Source organism: Vespa velutina, chromosome 19 (genome assembly GCF_912470025.1).
Source record: "Vespa velutina chromosome 19, iVesVel2.1, whole genome shotgun sequence".
In the NCBI taxonomy this organism is placed as follows: Eukaryota; Metazoa; Arthropoda; class Insecta; order Hymenoptera; family Vespidae; genus Vespa; species Vespa velutina.
In genome coordinates this window covers 4,012,055-4,029,182 of record NC_062206.1, presented here as the reverse complement: position 1 = coordinate 4,029,182, position 17,128 = coordinate 4,012,055, and the positions used below count along the sequence as shown (strand labels likewise).

General features: G+C 30.1%; 1 protein-coding gene across 10 annotated transcripts; it reads left to right on the top strand.

The window, feature by feature from the left end:
• The first annotated feature begins 5,816 nt into the window (after window positions 1-5,816).
• On the top strand, window positions 5,817-16,496 carry LOC124955716 (calcium-binding mitochondrial carrier protein SCaMC-2-B). 10 transcript variants are annotated; one of them, XM_047510564.1, is made up of 9 exons: window positions 5,817-6,260; window positions 7,390-7,516; window positions 7,917-8,004; window positions 8,120-8,231; window positions 13,064-13,222; window positions 13,339-13,596; window positions 13,705-13,872; window positions 13,975-14,229; window positions 14,333-16,496. In XM_047510564.1, the coding sequence occupies exons 3-9, from the start codon at window positions 7,970-7,972 to the stop codon at window positions 14,405-14,407; spliced, it is 1,062 nt and encodes a 353-aa protein (XP_047366520.1). In that variant the 5' UTR covers window positions 5,817-6,260; window positions 7,390-7,516; window positions 7,917-7,969; the 3' UTR covers window positions 14,408-16,496. The 10 variants fall into 10 exon arrangements, with proteins under 10 accessions (XP_047366520.1, XP_047366517.1, XP_047366521.1 ...); XM_047510561.1 differs by having other exon boundaries at window positions 5,821-6,811; XM_047510565.1 differs by lacking the exon at window positions 5,817-6,260 and adding an exon at window positions 6,837-7,248.
• Window positions 16,497-17,128: the final 632 nt, after the last annotated feature.

The following is a 17,128-nucleotide window of genomic DNA, read 5'->3' as shown; positions in this document are numbered from 1 at the left end:
TAAGTTCTACAGATTCGTTGGAATAATATGATATCATAAAAGTTCATAATTGTACCTATTAACTATTTCATAAGTAATCATCGGGACGTATTAACCTAGATACATATCACTGATTAAGATATAATTTATTTAATTTCCAAGAATAAATCGTAAATATTTAGATGCTATAAATGTTCTATGGACTCCCAGAAATCATATAAGCCCATAAAAGTTAATAAAGAAGTCTTAATAATAGAGAAAATAATTATCAAAGTTTAACGTATATATCAACATCTTCTGTATACTCTGTGTATTATGTATACACATACACACATAAATACATACACACATACACAAAAGCACGTACTAACACGCATAACAGCTAAAATTAGATATCATATTGCCGCAAAAATTTTAGATTCTTAATAGGAACATAGAACGATAGTGGAGGTTGATCTCTAAATGAAATGCTATTGGCTGGCACGCTATATGGAAAAAATCCCAGCGCCAAATTTGAACTAGTGTCGTGAGAATAGCTACATTCGTGAATAATAATGTGGTTACTAATGTCATTATTAATTTTTATATAATATCACAATTAGTTAATATAAATTATTCGATTATTTTATATCATTTTAGATACGATATACATTATTTTTAGCAATAAAATGTTTTATATATTGCCTATTTTACCTTTTATGATCATCTATTTGTCAGATATTAAAGATATTAAATATAATGTCATAATAAAGAATCATTAAAATATTTTATAATTATTTTCTGTAGCATTTCATTTAGTGTTATTATTTTCTAGTTCCCCTGTGTGATAGTTTTCCTATGATGTAATGTCTAAGCATCTGTTAATAAAACCAGCTTTCAAGTTGAAGGTATTTAATTGGGTATAAAATGGAATTACGCTTTACTATCGATATTTCAAAATTTTAAAAACTTTAAATCTTATCGTTCTAAATAATATTTTTATGTCGCGAGTCTCCTGAGCTATTAAATTTACGTAACAGTTAAAAAATGTCCTTATTGTCGTATCCTGTGACGTTGACCATTAAGTACACGACATACTTTGTCAGAAATTTTGCATCGTTTTGCATATATTGTTACAAGAAATACTTGCATATTGTTACAAGAAGTACTTGCATATATTGTTACAAGAAATTTACACAATTTAATTTACACTATCAACAGGAATAAATTATAAACATTTAAATGCTTGAAATTTTCTATAGACTCATATTATTTTATAGGCTCAGGAATAATATGAGATCAAGAATAATATAATATTTTATATATATATATATATAAAAGTTATCAAGAATTATTAATAATTGAGGAATGAATTATTTAAATATATCCTATATATAAACATTCTGTATATCTTTATCTATATGTATATGTATATATACGAGTACTTACGATTAGCCATCAATTTCTTGCTAAAATCTTAAATTTCTAATATGAACAGAAAGATAGTAGAGATCGATCGCTAAATCAGATGCTATTGGCTATTAAAATTGGTTATGAACTACTGGTGACATCTAGCATGAAAACCGATACCAAATAATTATTTTTAAAAATCTTTTATATTTCTATCGCCATCTAGCATGTGAACTGGTACTAAATAATTATTGTAAGAAACCTTTAATATCCCTAGAGCCACCTAGTGCGGAGACTGGTACTAAATAATTATTTTAACTAACTTTTATGTCTCTGGCGTCATCTAATGTTACAGCCTGAATTATATTCTACCGCTTTTTGTACAAAAACCTCCACTATTGTCATGTGGTCCTGTTATAAAACATGCATTTTTGTGACAATATCTCGACCGATTTTAAACAGCCTAAAATATATATATTATAAATATACATACTGGCTATTTAAAAAAATACATTATACTTCATAATTATAGAAGTTTTATTTTATAATATAAATTGTCATTATATATATATAAGAGTATAATATAATACTAATATACAATAATTATTATAAAATATTTAAACAATAGTACATTCGTTAAATATTAAAAGGACGAAAATGCGCGAGATACTTAAATAATTTTAACATAAAATTCCAGTACTTAAAAATTATAATTTCGAGGTAGTTGGCCTTGTGAAATATAAACATAAACGGTCTTTCTATTAAGCTTGTTCACTACCTTTTGTTCAAAGCATGTGTGACTTCAGCACAGGTATGACTAAATATAAACTATGAGACAAACGGAGAACACTGGCCTCATCGTACTACTATCTATCGATGTGTAAGCTTGCGTTAGTATTCCTCTCTTACATATCATAACAATCGGTTTCGTGTGAGTAGAGTAAGAAGTTTAGTAAACTGTGAACTCACACTTTTCAATCTCTCATAAGTATATCTTTCTTTGTTGATAGCATGCATCTCGTAGTGATCCGTGCTAGATATAACGTCTGGACGCATTTATTTTACGATAAATGCATAGAAAATAATAAATATAATTGATACATATAAGAATTAGTATATAAATCTGCAACAAAAAATAAGAATTTGTCGAATATTTTCTTAAAAATTATTAGTGAATACTTATATATCATATTATTTTAATATAAATTAAAACGAGTTCATTTCTATACTACCTAAGAAGTAGAACTCTCAGTGCTTTTTTATTACGTGATTGCCTTTGTAAGACTAGTCCACTCTATACGACTTCGACTATTATTACTAATAATAATAATAATATAATATAATGTAATATAATATAATATAATAATAATAATAAAAATGTACCTAAATATTATTTATATACATCTAGATATTATTTAATACATTTTATATTATAATAGTAAAGATAATTAGTTTCGACTGATTATGAATAAGAAACAGTTGAAAATAAATACATTAAGATCATAAGGTAGTAAGACAAAGAGAAATAATATTATACGAAAACAAAAGAAACGTTTCGTACTTTTCTTCATATATCATAATGTTGTATCTATCAATGGGCAGCCATATGTCGAAATTATCAAGGACACAATTTGATTATTATTCCTAATAATATAAGCCTATAAAATAATACGAGTCTATAGAAAATTTCAAGCATTTAAATATTTATAATTTATTCCTGGAAATTGTGTAAATTATATATTTAATCAGTGATATATATTTAAATTAATACGTTGCGGTAATTATTTATAAAATAATTAATATCCAGGTACATGAACTTCATCACGTCAATCAATAGAGTCCTCAAAATTCTTTATTTTGAATATCTCACGCATTTCCGTTCTTTTAATTAAACGAATGTATTATTGTTTAAATATTTTATAAAATATTTTTATTAATTATTTAACTTTCTGTCAAATTGTTATATGAAATGACAAATAAAATGTATGTCCTTTAAGGCAAACCATAATAACATTGTTAAATACTCAGTATTTCTTGTACAATATATGCAAGTAATATGCAAAACGATGCAAAATTTCTGACAAAGTATGTCGTGTACTTAATGGTCAACGTCACAGGATACGACAATAAGGACATTTTTTAACTGTTACGTAAATTTAATAGCTCAGGAGACTCGCGACATAAAAATATTATTTAGAACGATAAGATTTAAAGTTTTTAAAATTTTGAAATATCGATAGTAAAGCGTAATTCCATTTTATACCCAATTAAATACCTTCAACTTGAAAGCTGGTTTTATTAACAGATGCTTAGACATTACATCATAGGAAAACTATCACACAGGGGAACTAGAAAATAATAACACTAAATGAAATGCTACAGAAAATAATTATAAAATATTTTAATGATTCTTTATTATGACATTATATTTAATATCTTTAATATCTGACAAATAGATGATCATAAAAGGTAAAATAGGCAATATATAAAACATTTTATTGCTAAAAATAATGTATATCGTATCTAAAATGATATAAAATAATCGAATAATTTATATTAACTAATTGTGATATTATATAAAAATTAATAATGACATTAGTAACCACATTATTATTCACGAATGTAGCTATTCTCACGACACTAGTTCAAATTTGGCGCTGGGATTTTTTCCATATAGCGTGCCAGCCAATAGCATTTCATTTAGAGATCAACCTCCACTATCGTTCTATGTTCCTATTAAGAATCTAAAATTTTTGCGGCAATATGATATCTAATTTTAGCTGTTATGCGTGTTAGTACGTGCTTTTGTGTATGTGTGTATGTATTTATGTGTGTATGTGTATACATAATACACAGAGTATACAGAAGATGTTGATATATACGTTAAACTTTGATAATTATTTTCTCTATTATTAAGACTTCTTTATTAACTTTTATGGGCTTATATGATTTCTGGGAGTCCATAGAACATTTATAGCATCTAAATATTTACGATTTATTCTTGGAAATTAAATAAATTATATCTTAATCAGTGATATGTATCTAGGTTAATACGTCCCGATGATTACTTATGAAATAGTTAATAGGTACAATTATGAACTTTTATGATATCATATTATTCCAACGAATCTGTAGAACTTAAGGAATATTTAAATGTGTCAATTTTTATTATTATTCTTACTTTATCAATGCAGATAATATTTCTATACTGAACAAATTTGACGGTGCGGTTTATGCCATCTAGCGTGGCAGCCAATAATATTTGAGTTAGCGATCGACCTCCATTATGGTTCTGCGTTCCTATTAGAAATTTGAGATATTTCACGAGAAATTGACGGCACTTGTAAATATTCATACCTACACATACACTTTAATCTTGTAATAATATATTTTTTAATCATCAATTATTGCTTATTAACTTCTGCGTTTTTATATTATTCCTGAGAATCTGCGAAACACTGAATTTTTCTAAAAAATTTAATAGAATTTCATTTTGTCAAAATATTTCTTAATGTTCCATATATAAATATTGAGAATTTCTTTTATTTTTTTCGTTTATTAATTTTATATTTGTGCGTAATTAGAAGATTACATATAATTTGAAAGAATCGGCATATGTTTTGTAGATATTTTAAAAAATAAAATATATGATTAGAAAACAATTATATTTATTCATGATTCAATAGATAAAATGCCTACACTCGTTTATACGTATACCTTGATATATTTTATTACTTGTTATTTTGTTATAATAGATGAAGAAGTGATTATATCTATTTTGTTGGTTTGTTTCAAAGTTGGCGATTTAAACGTATTTTTCGGTAATTGTTCAACCGACTTTTTTCGTTTAATAGTAAGCTTGACGTGTAATTAACATATTTTAATAGATAATTAGTATATTCTTTTTTACGTCCACTCTTATCCAATACTTTAATTGTTTTTTTAAAACACGTTTTCTAATCGTGCCTTATACGTAAATCAAAGCATTTTCAATGATATAAAACGAAATGATTTAGATAGATCCGAACGATCGATATTCCTTGCGTTATAAAAGTATATCAAATTTAAATCTAGGAAATAAAGTGAGCTAATGACTGTATTTTAAGTTATATTCCTTTACACGGATCTCACAAATATTCAACTTATATCACAGTTAAGTTGCGGAAAATTTAAGTAGATAATGTTCAAGAGTAAATTCATTTTTAAGAGAAAAAAATAAATCTCAATTTTAATAGGATCACGGAAGAAAAACAAAGGAACTATTTGTAATAATAATGAATTTTTGTGATTAACAGTACTATTGAGACAAACATCGCGCCATTAGATAACCTCTCTTATTGGCTTTCGAACAGAGCCGTCGCAGATCGAACGTGTATTTAATAAACCAATGGCCATCGCGTTTTAAGAAGAAACATATATTATCGACTGTTAAGGAGAACATTCGCAATTGTAAAACTTGAAGAAAAAGTGGCGCTGATAACGCCACTTTCGGGCAAAACTAACATTCGATTGATAATCATGAAGAACGTATAATTACTGATTGATCGAATCGTTGGCAAGTGGTGCTAAGACCATCATTTGTATTCGTTCGATCGACGCCTAAATTCTAAAGGAAAGAGATTAAGAGTACGGCGACGTAGTTGCATCTGGATTACATCTTCATTGCGTCTGGATTTCTGACAAGAGGATGCTATTTGAGAAAAAGCGCCTGAGAAGAGTTAGGTGTGGAGTATATTCCACATCGTGAAAAGAGAAAAAAACGTTGGAAAGGTTTTAGTTTAGCTGTCTTCCCCCACCTCCCGACTCCCCTCGATTTGGCAGGAAAAGAAGGAAGGTACCGGTCGCCGCAGTGCGGATGTCGCGCGATTGAGATTCGCAGAGGAGGAGAGAACGTACGCCTTGTTCTTCGTGTAATACGAATAAAAGAAATCTAATCGTTCGTACGAAACGTGCATGTTAGAGAGAGAGAGAGAGAGAGAGAGAGAAAGGGTGCGTGCCAAATGTGATCTTGTATGTAAGTGCGTGTGAGATTGCATGCAATGCCACGATTCATACACGACTATATCAAGTACACAAGTATTGTCATCCTAGTCGTCGTAAACACGAGGAACGTTTTTGCGTTTTTGCTTTTTCATAAGCAAGCCATTTTCTAACCGGAAATATCAAAGAAACATTTTCGACACGAACGAAGTTCGTATGAGAAGTGTAATTGTCGTATGAATGTCGTATGAATAATCGTGTAAACGGAAAAATGCCCGCGTCTCGTGGAGGCATGGTGCATGGTGTTATGCCACCGCACTACCTCCACGAGCTGCCGGCACAAGATGAGGAACGGCTCGAAAAAATATTCCAAAAGCTCGATCTCGATGGAAACGGCAGAATCGACGTACACGATCTTTCCAAAGCACTTCACGAGGTCGGCGTACACAAGCAATATGCTGAGGTAATCGTTTTTTTTTCAATCTGAATTCAAATCAACAATTTTGTTGACTTTCCACGAGTTTACAAATGTTACTTTATCCTCATCTATTTGATAATATTTATTTAATATCATCCAGCTTGCATTTTCCTTAATACCGGCATTATTTCCTTATCGTAACTGCATCGCAAGGGAAGTAGGTCAAGCGCGTCTTTTGACGCGCACACGTATAAATATGAGTATGTGTTTGTTGTACATACATTTACAATATACAATGTAGATATACTCGATAGTCTAGCATTTTATGTAATATTCTATTTGTATGGTTTTACCGAGGAAAGATAAAATAAGAATTAATTTTTCTACTATTATGTCAATGTGTCAGAGTCGCGTATAACCAAAAGTTTTACTCAACTGGTTAATCTTATGTTTTGAAAAAATACGAGTTGTCGGTCTCTCAGGTAAATCATAAACAAGTATGAAACTATTTTGAAGAAAATAGTCCTATTCTGCTACTTCCATATCGGCATAAAAAAATATTTTCGTTTAATTTACGTTGTATAGGTGATATATGTACATATATGGTTATTTTTTCCTTTTAGAAATTTCTTGCTAGATCGGACAGTACAAAAAGTGGTGACATCAGCTTGGCAGAATTTATACATTATGTTCGCGAACATGAGAAAAATCTTCGTCTTCAATTTTCTGATCTTGATAAGAATAGAGATGGTAAGTTTATTACGTGATCGATCATATATTAGCGTTAAAAATTTATATAATTATTTATATTTACATAACAATCTTTTTTGTTTTAATAATCGTTGTTAAAAACAATATATATATTCTCAAAATTTCATCAATCGTTTATTTCCTTTTCTGGGTTTTTCCTTTTTATTTTATCAATCTGCAATTCCCTTGCGAAAGAAAAGATTGTTTTATTGGTAAGCATTAATTTCTAGATACTTGCTCGATCGTTAAATGATTTTTTATTAAATATACCCAATGCTTTGATTTATTTGAAAGTCGATATATAAAATACCATTAATAAAATTATACTATTGGACTAATATATGCTTTTTTAAAAGCATATTTCCTTATTGATCCTTGTAATTATTCGTTTTATTCATAGGCAAGATCGATCTTGAAGAGTTGATAAGAGCATTTAAGGACTTAGGAATAGAAATGGATCGCGGTGAGGCAACCAAGTTATTACAACGGTAAGATATTGAGTGATTTTTCAAACTTAATATTACAACAATATGATCTGCTTTATCGCGAAATTTTGGACTCAATAATTTTTTTTTCTTTCCTTTCTTTTCAATTAATTCACAGAATGGACAAAGATGGAAGCCTCAATATAAGTTTCAATGAGTGGCGAGATTTTCTGTTGTATGCACCGAGCGCGAACATCCATGAACTTATACAGTATTGGCGACATTCGACTGTAAGTATCCAATGATCAATCTCGTATTTCGAAATTGAAGAAGCAAATAAATTGCATTGTACATATGTATATTATTACGATTCATCGATAGAGCGCTTTCGAGAGCGTCATGTTCGCGCGTACGTCGACGACACATAATAATCGTCGTTTCAACCAATGGAAAGACAACGTGGCAGTGGGAATAGAGTTTAACATGTACCATGAAGCACTATCGTCCGCAATTTAAACCGCTGATTCGTCGACGAAGAAGGCTCGTCCGAGGCTGTGACGTAAACGTCATTCAATATGACCTTCGTGATTTCCAGCTGTTTCTTCCTCCCTCCCTCCCTCTTTCTCTTTCTCTTGACCGTTTTTCACACACGATGGATGAATACACAGCATTTGCGCAAAAATTCTCTCCTTTCCTTCCTTACGTGTCATATACTTACTTTTTTCTCATCGGATCTATTAAGCGTTTCGATTAATTCGTATATTTGAGTTCGTTGAACTTTTAGTATTATACGATCAAGATCACGATATTGATTTTTTTATGCTTGAAAAGAATTACAACAAATGTTTCTTTGAAAATATTGGATTACTAGTTCGGGATGTCAAGACGATTCGAAAAAAGATTTCATGCATTGTTCATGAACTTTGAGCGCAGCTGATTAAAACGTGTTACAAAAATAAAAATTCATTGCCATTTATTTTTCAATGCGAAGCGATACGCGTCTTTTCATCAGAAAAAATGCCTCGGTGATCAAAAGTTGTTGATAATATTACATGATCTTTAAAAACAGTTGTCGTTCTTCTATTTTTCCAGTAATAATGGTGACACAAAGGTCATTTCATTATAGGAAAAAAATGTCCGAATCGCGTACAATTAATCTACAATATTGTCAAATAGGAATGACGTAACGATAGACTTAACGCGGAATATCACATTAATAACGTGTACCCTTAAAAAGATTCTATGTTATGTTGTTCAACAAAAAGGAATCATAACGTATTGTTCGATGTATGAAATTAAAACGGAGGTAGAAATAGAGAATAATATTCGATGCTTTTAACGATCGGTTAAATATCAATGACCATCATAAAATAATCGGATCACTCTTTGGTTAATTTCTTGATGATAATGATTTTAGATCGAATTTTCTAATTTTTAATATTATTCGACTCGAATTTTCTATATTGTAAGAAAACAGATAGAAACGATAGCTTTATAGAGTGATGAAATCTTTCCTATCATTTCGTCAGTCGTTTATAAAACCCCCGTGGTCATCGCTTTGCACCGTCTCCGACGACAAGTGCCGTATTCGCATATTACTCTAATATAATTATCAGTTCTATAGGAAATTCTAATCAATGTTTTATCTTATTATCCAAAATATTGAGAATTTTATCCTTTGTTAATTTTATATTAAGGAGAGTTATATAAACTCTTCCTTGTCTTGCTTAGGAACAATTAATAAAAATATGTATATACATCGTGTGTACATCTGTTTCTTGCAGGTAGCTGGAAAGATGCAGCTGTGTTAGATGGCTAATGACCATTCACAAACACGGTGCGAGTAAAGTTTAATCTAATTTTATTACAGTCTACCTGAAATAAAATGACAACTTTTTTAAGGATTAAACTTTCTTTAGAAATATTTTAAAAAACAAGAAAATAATTCGGTAAATTCCGTTTTGTTTTACAGATCACAGTCGCGGAAAACTCTTGTAAGAAGATTTAAGAATGCTCTTGCAACGTAATAAATTGAAAAGATTTGTAGATGGATAAATGACTTGATTCTCCGCTAACATCGTTCGCATCGATTCCACTAGAGTCGCTAGATCCAATCGTTGTCTGTCTAGGGAAAAAACGAAACTCAAAGTTTGTCTCGCTTATAATACCCGACCAAATGGCATTTCATTCCAACATTTTCGTAGATATAAGTGGCGAGGGAAATGTGCGACGTTGTTTAATCTTTTTTAGTACCTGTGGCTACGTCGGTAGTTGGTAGAAAAGAGTAGGGATGACCGATTGAGCGTAGTAGGAATTTCCCTGAAAAGCTTTCAATTCTGTAACTAAGCCCCAGTCGCGAGATTATATTCTGAGTTGTTGGCTCGTCGGATTTTCAGGCGGGACTCACACTTGTCGTTTTCTCTCCATCGATCTATGCTGGATGTATCATTTATATTCGGCACAAAAAAAAATTGTACGAGTAGGATCAAAAATCAAAAGAGTAAATTAATGTTCATTTAAACGCAGCTAGTCTTACAAAGAATAGAAAAGTGCGACACTTGGATTTCACTTTTTTTCGTTCATTTTCTTCGTTTTGTTCGTTACAAGATTTTCTCACATGAGACCTAAAGATTATCGCAAGGGATTCGTCATGTTAAGACAAGAGAGTATACCGTCCAACTGTCAAGTCTGCGAGGAATTTCTTCAAGGCTATCATGAGCTCTTACAACGAGTGAGTGTTTCTGCTTTGTATAATAGTAACGTACTTGCATACTTGGATAGGTGAGAACGATTTGTCGAAGAATCCAAATGTAGAAGTCTGTGAAAGCCTCATAGTGTCCTCTCTCCTCCTCTCCTCTTTTTTTTTATTTTATTTTATTTTATTTTTTTTTGTGATCAACGTACGACATCTCCGTGGACAAGCATATGATTCTAAAAGTTTTTCTCTAGAACTAAGAGTACTTCGGTCTCTTTTTTTCTCCCAGCAATCGAAGATTGCAAAAAAGAATCGATATTATGATATTATGTAAAAATCTTTAATATATATATTACATTGTGACAACAAATGGCAAGATGCAAAATATGTGGATCTGGACCTGTGTAATTCTTTTTTCCGCTTTTTTTTAAATTCACCGTCAAGAATGATCTTGCGAATATAAGATTGCCAATGTTCCGTTTCTTAAGGACAGGAATGTCCAGAGTCAATTGATCCTTATCCCCACTCTTTTTTTGTTCCCCCTTAACGGATTCTTCTTCCCGTTGTTTCTCTCTACAAGTACTCTCCAACGTTTGTTAACCGTTGTTCTTTTACATTAAAAAGCATAGCTATCATATTCAAGACTAACCAATCACTTCTAGATTATTCTATACGGATAGCCATAGCTAACATGCGTATTAAATTATACTTTGGTTATTGATAGGCAGGTAATATTGTTATCCGACACTTCATCTCGATTTTCTTTGAATATTATTACATGTTTACGATTTTGTTTTGTTTTTGTTTTTTATTATTATTATTATTTCTTTTTTCTTTTTTTTGAATGTGATAAAAACGATTTCTTTCAAGCTTTTTATTCATTGTTCATCGTATGCAAGACTTACGTTCTTTAAAGTCAATTTTTAATTCTTTTTTTTTTTTTTTTTTTTTTTTTTTTTTTTTTTTTTTTTTTTTTTTTTTTTTTTTTTTGAAATAATCTCTTGGGTTGCGTCTCATGATCAGGAGTGGAAAAGGATCTATAGATATATTAGCAAAGATAGATGACTAGATAGGTAGATAATATATGTGCGTTGTGTGTTTGTGTTTAAAATATATACACATTTTACACACACACACACACACATACAAAAAGAGAAACGAATTGGACGTTAGTTGAATAGGAAGATACAAACCGACATTGGGCGTAGCATCAAATAATTCTTTTTTGGCCACTCGCCCATTAGCATCATGAAAGATTTGATTTTCGGGCTCCGTTCTTTTCAGACGTCCTTTAAATGCACTTTGAGCTACTCCAAATCTCAGGAGATTTGATTCTCTTTCGTTTCTAATAATAACAAAGAGAGGAAAGAAGAAAAAGAAAGACAGTATGGAGAATCTTGATAATTTGGATAGCGATATTTTGCTCGAGTTTTACATAAAGTTAAGTACCCCCATTGATTGTGAGTGTGTATTCTCATTGATTGATAAAGAAAGATTAGGAAGTAAAATGATTTTTTGTTAATTATCTCATTTATTTCCTTTTATATCCAAGAGGAAATAAATTTTATCGTAAGCTTTAGGATTTTTGCTAATTGCAAACGATAGATGAATAAATGTCTAATATTTGTGTGTGGGTGGACGTGTACGTGGAAAAGAAGTCGAATCACGTGGTCATAAGTAAGCGCGCGTGCACTTGGATCAACAGTGAAAATCGTTTAAAACATTTGCATCTCGTCTAGACTTGACAAATCCTCGTATTTACATTGGAAAAGGAATCATTTTCCTTCGCTAATTGCAGAATTCTAGCCATTCATCTGGACATTTATCGAACCAACTTATTTTGCGCATATAAATAATTTGTAAAAATTTCTAAATAAAAATGTTGTCAATTTATTCGAATATAAAAAAAAGAATAATATATTATGCGTGTGGATAAATTCGTAAATTTATGTTGGTTTTAAAAATGTTTATTAATCACTTAAATGAGGGAACTCTTTGTAAATGTCAAATCCCGCATAAGCTACTACTATTTCTTTGCCATTTCGAACATGGATACGATAAAATATTTACTTGACCAAAGTCTAATCGAAGCTGTTACTTGTTTATGCCTCTCAGCAATTTAAAGATATTTAACAGGATGGAAGTAGAAATGAAGAGAGATTTCACGAATCGAGTTTATACGCTTAGTGCGATAAACGTAACTACATCGTGTTATCACGAAATCCAAGACACTTATCATAATTTCATTGCTAAACAATAGAGAAAACATATATTGTCGTGTGTGATTTAACAAATTTTCCGTGTACGACCATCGCAAATGATCATTTTAGTTGGTTCATTAAATATTTATCATGCTATAGATAATTAAAAAGATGTATTTAAGATATATACATACATGCTCGATTATCGGATTCTTAAATTTTACAGTACATGGATATTGGAGAGGATATAGGAGTTCCTGACGATTTCACGAACAGTGAAATGGTGTCAGGAATGTGGTGGCGACATTTGTTAGCGGGTGGTATAGCTGGTGGAGTTTCACGAACATGCACAGCACCTTTGGATAGAATCAAAGTTTACCTGCAGGTAAACTCTAATATCTCGTTATTTTTACATTATTTTCAAGCAAAGTGCCCTTTTAAGTAATGCTCATTTCTTATAAATCAAATGTAATGATAAATCATACGACTCTGTTATTTCAGGTTCATGGAACGCGACATTGTAACATTTCCAGCTGCTTCAGGTACATGTTACGTGAAGGTGGAATTACAAGCTTGTGGAGAGGGAATGGTATAAATGTACTTAAAATCGGACCAGAGACTGCCCTAAAGTTCATGGCCTACGAACAAATAAAGAGAGCTATCAAAGGCAACGACACAAGAGAACTTGGACTCTATGAGAGATTCATGGCTGGATCTATGGCCGGTGGTATTAGTCAATCGGCAATATATCCTCTAGAGGTACAGAAACAACATTTGTCTTCTTTATAACTTTTGTAATGTTGCATTAATCCAATTTGCTAAATAATGATGAGTAATTGAAACAATTATTTATGGTTATGTTTCCAGGTACTCAAGACGAGATTGGCTCTTCGTAAAACGGGGGAATTCTCGAGCATAATTGATGCAGCAAAAAAGATATATAAGCAAGGTGGTTGGAAATCTTTTTATAGAGGCTACATTCCCAATTTAATAGGGATTCTTCCGTATGCTGGAATTGATTTGGCTGTGTACGAAGTAAGCACATTTTTTATCGATAGGAGGACTTATTTTATTTGTTAGACTTTTTCTATTTAGCATGGGTTTGATGGTAATAATGATATCAATGTTCCTTTACAGACACTAAAAAATAGTTATTTACGAACGCATAAGAAAGACGAGCAACCAGCTTTTTGGTTACTTTTGTTATGTGGTACGGCTTCAAGCACTGCAGGTCAAGTGTGTTCGTATCCGTTAGCTCTAGTCAGAACTAAATTGCAAGCCGAAATATCAACGGGGAGTGACGCGAATACAATGATTGGTGTTTTCAAAGACATTCTCAAAAGAGAAGGTATTCGCGGTTTGTATCGAGGAATAACTCCGAATTTTCTTAAGGTACATCCTTATTCATTACACGTTTTTTACGAAGATCATAAAATAGTTCATATATTATCATATTTTATAAATGTGTATATATTGTATATATTTCCTATTTTAGGTAGCTCCAGCCGTATCAATTAGTTATGTAGTATACGAGCATTTCAGACAGGCACTGGGTGTTAACATGACGTGATAAAAATATATATACTAGGAGATATTAATTTAATTAAATTATTCCCCAATTATAATCGTGTAAGAGATATTACGGTAAAAGTTCAAATGGTCAAATGGATTTGCATGTGTGCAATTTACCGTTATCGGTCTCTCTTTCTCTCTCTCTCTCTCTCTCTCTCTCTCTCTCTCTCTCTCTCTCTCTCACTCTTACTATAGCATTGCTTATTTATTGCGAACTCGAAGCTTTCTCCGTTACATAGATTATTTAACAATTATGAAAAAAAAGGTTATGAAAGAAAAGAAAAGACAAAGAAAAAATTAAAGGTTCATCGGACAGAAGTGATGGAAAAAAAGAAAAAAATAGACGATACAAGTGAAAATGCTGTATTGCAATGATGCGTTTGCAAAGCGTTATTTAACTTATACAAAGAGGCAAGTTAGACACTTTTTTGTTTTGTTTTATAATAAATTTGCTTTTTTGTCAAGAAAAAGCCTTCAAAACATAATATATTTATACAGTTCACAACTTTCATTCAAAAGGAAAAATGAAAAACAGTACAAAATGTTCTGTTTGTGTGAAAGTACTAATATAATATAATAATTAATTGACTTTTGACATTTTGGAAAAATTTATTATACTTTAAGCATCTATAAATGTTGGCAGCATGTGTTGATACTATGAAAAGTCAGTTCCCTTTATGTACATGTTTATTTTTATTGATTATCTTTCCTTTCCTTTCCTTTTCTTTCTTTTCCTTTCCTTTCCTTTCCTTTCCTTTCCTTTCCTTTCCTTTATTTTCGTTTCGTTTCCTTTCCTTACCTTTCCTTTCCTTTCATTTCATTTACTTTATTTTATTATTTTTTTTATTTTTATTTTTTTTTAAATAAAATCATATCGCATAGTTGACACAATATTACCTCATTTTTGTTCTAAAAGTACATCATCTACATGATATGAAAAATGGTTCTGGCTAATAAAAGAATCCAGTTGTGTTAATAATATTAATTATACGCTGTGATAAATATGATTATAAGCTATGTTCATGACTCAATGTATGATAAGATTATAAATTTTAGAAAAATCTCAAATGAATTGAGTTAAATAGAAATAAATCGTGATGTATTATGTCTTACATTGAATCATATAAAACAAAAAATATCTTGCAGTTTGAACTAATACATTGATTTGTTTGTTGAGCTTTGTGCTCATTATTTTTATTTTTACATGCAACATACACATTTATTTCAAACTCTTTATTCCCTAATGAATAACTTTGCAAGCAAGCTGTGTATATTATATGTATTATAAACATATATAATTAGATATTATTATATGAAAGTGCAGAATATGTTCTACATTAGAGACGTCTGAAAACAAGCATGTTCAACTTATTTTTCCTAAATTTTATATTGTATCTTTAGTTATATCGCCATCTTATACCGCCTCTATATTCCACACGTCTATTTCATTCTTCTTTAATTATTCTTGGAGAATTAAGGAGGAGATTTTAATAAGACTGACTGAGAGGAAGCATGAACTCGTCAGTTAATCGTTAGACATCTCTATGTTCTACATTTCTGCATATTTGTTGATTTGAACGTGAGAAATAACTGAAAGGCGAAGATAAGTCTCACAATATAAAACAGTGAACTTTACGTAAATATGTTTAAAAAAAAATTTTTATGCAAAGAACCAATATTAGTTTTATGTACGGAAAATAATGTAAATAACAGATATGCTTAAAATTATTAGCCCGTTTTATTTTAAATACAGGCTGTAGCGTTAACACTACAATCACTTGTATGTGAGAATGTTATTTTTAAACAAAATTTAATTATTTTAAATTTGTGTAATTATTAATTAATGACGATTTAATTAATTGAAAAGCAACCATCAACAAATTACGAAGAAGAACCATTCTAAAATATGATGCAGAAAATTTTGATGCTTTTAAATGTGCATACATGTTTTTTTAATATAATGAAATTGATTTCTTATTGTTTCTGAAGGATGTTTCTTTTCTTTTTTTTTTCTTTTTTACTTATGCCATTCTATTTATGTATACAAGAATAACTATTTTGTAAAAATAAATATAATTTACAAATTATTACAAAACTTTGGTTCCTAAATAGTCCGTTTATAAAATATTTGATTTACGGCAAGTGCCATACATAAATATTATATATATATATAATATTATATATTATATTATCTATATATATATATATATATTAGGATGTAATGTATATTAGATCAGGCTATTCTTTTTACAAATATGCAGAGATATATACATATGTGTATACATTCTGCTATTTAAAGATTATCGTATGTACATACTACATATGTATATACGTAATTTACCAAAGAATATTATTTGTGATCTTTAAATCAAATACAATACTGTTTACCTCAGTACCTTTCATATATTCTACTTAATTTTGTATCCAAGTAATACCTGATTATTATTACAAATGTTACAATTAACAACAACTTTGTTATAAAGCAAAAGTAGTTTCATATAATTTTCACATTATTTTAGTAACAGGAATCCTAAATCTATTTGAATACAAGATTAAGTAGAGGAATTTAATCTTTGTTAAAACCCCAATTGAAATGTAATGAGAAAAATTATAGGTAAGAATTAGGGAGACTCATTAGTATATAATATTTATAATTTTTAATTGAACACAATTAACCTGATTTTTTATATCAATTTTATTTATATTGATATTTTTTTTT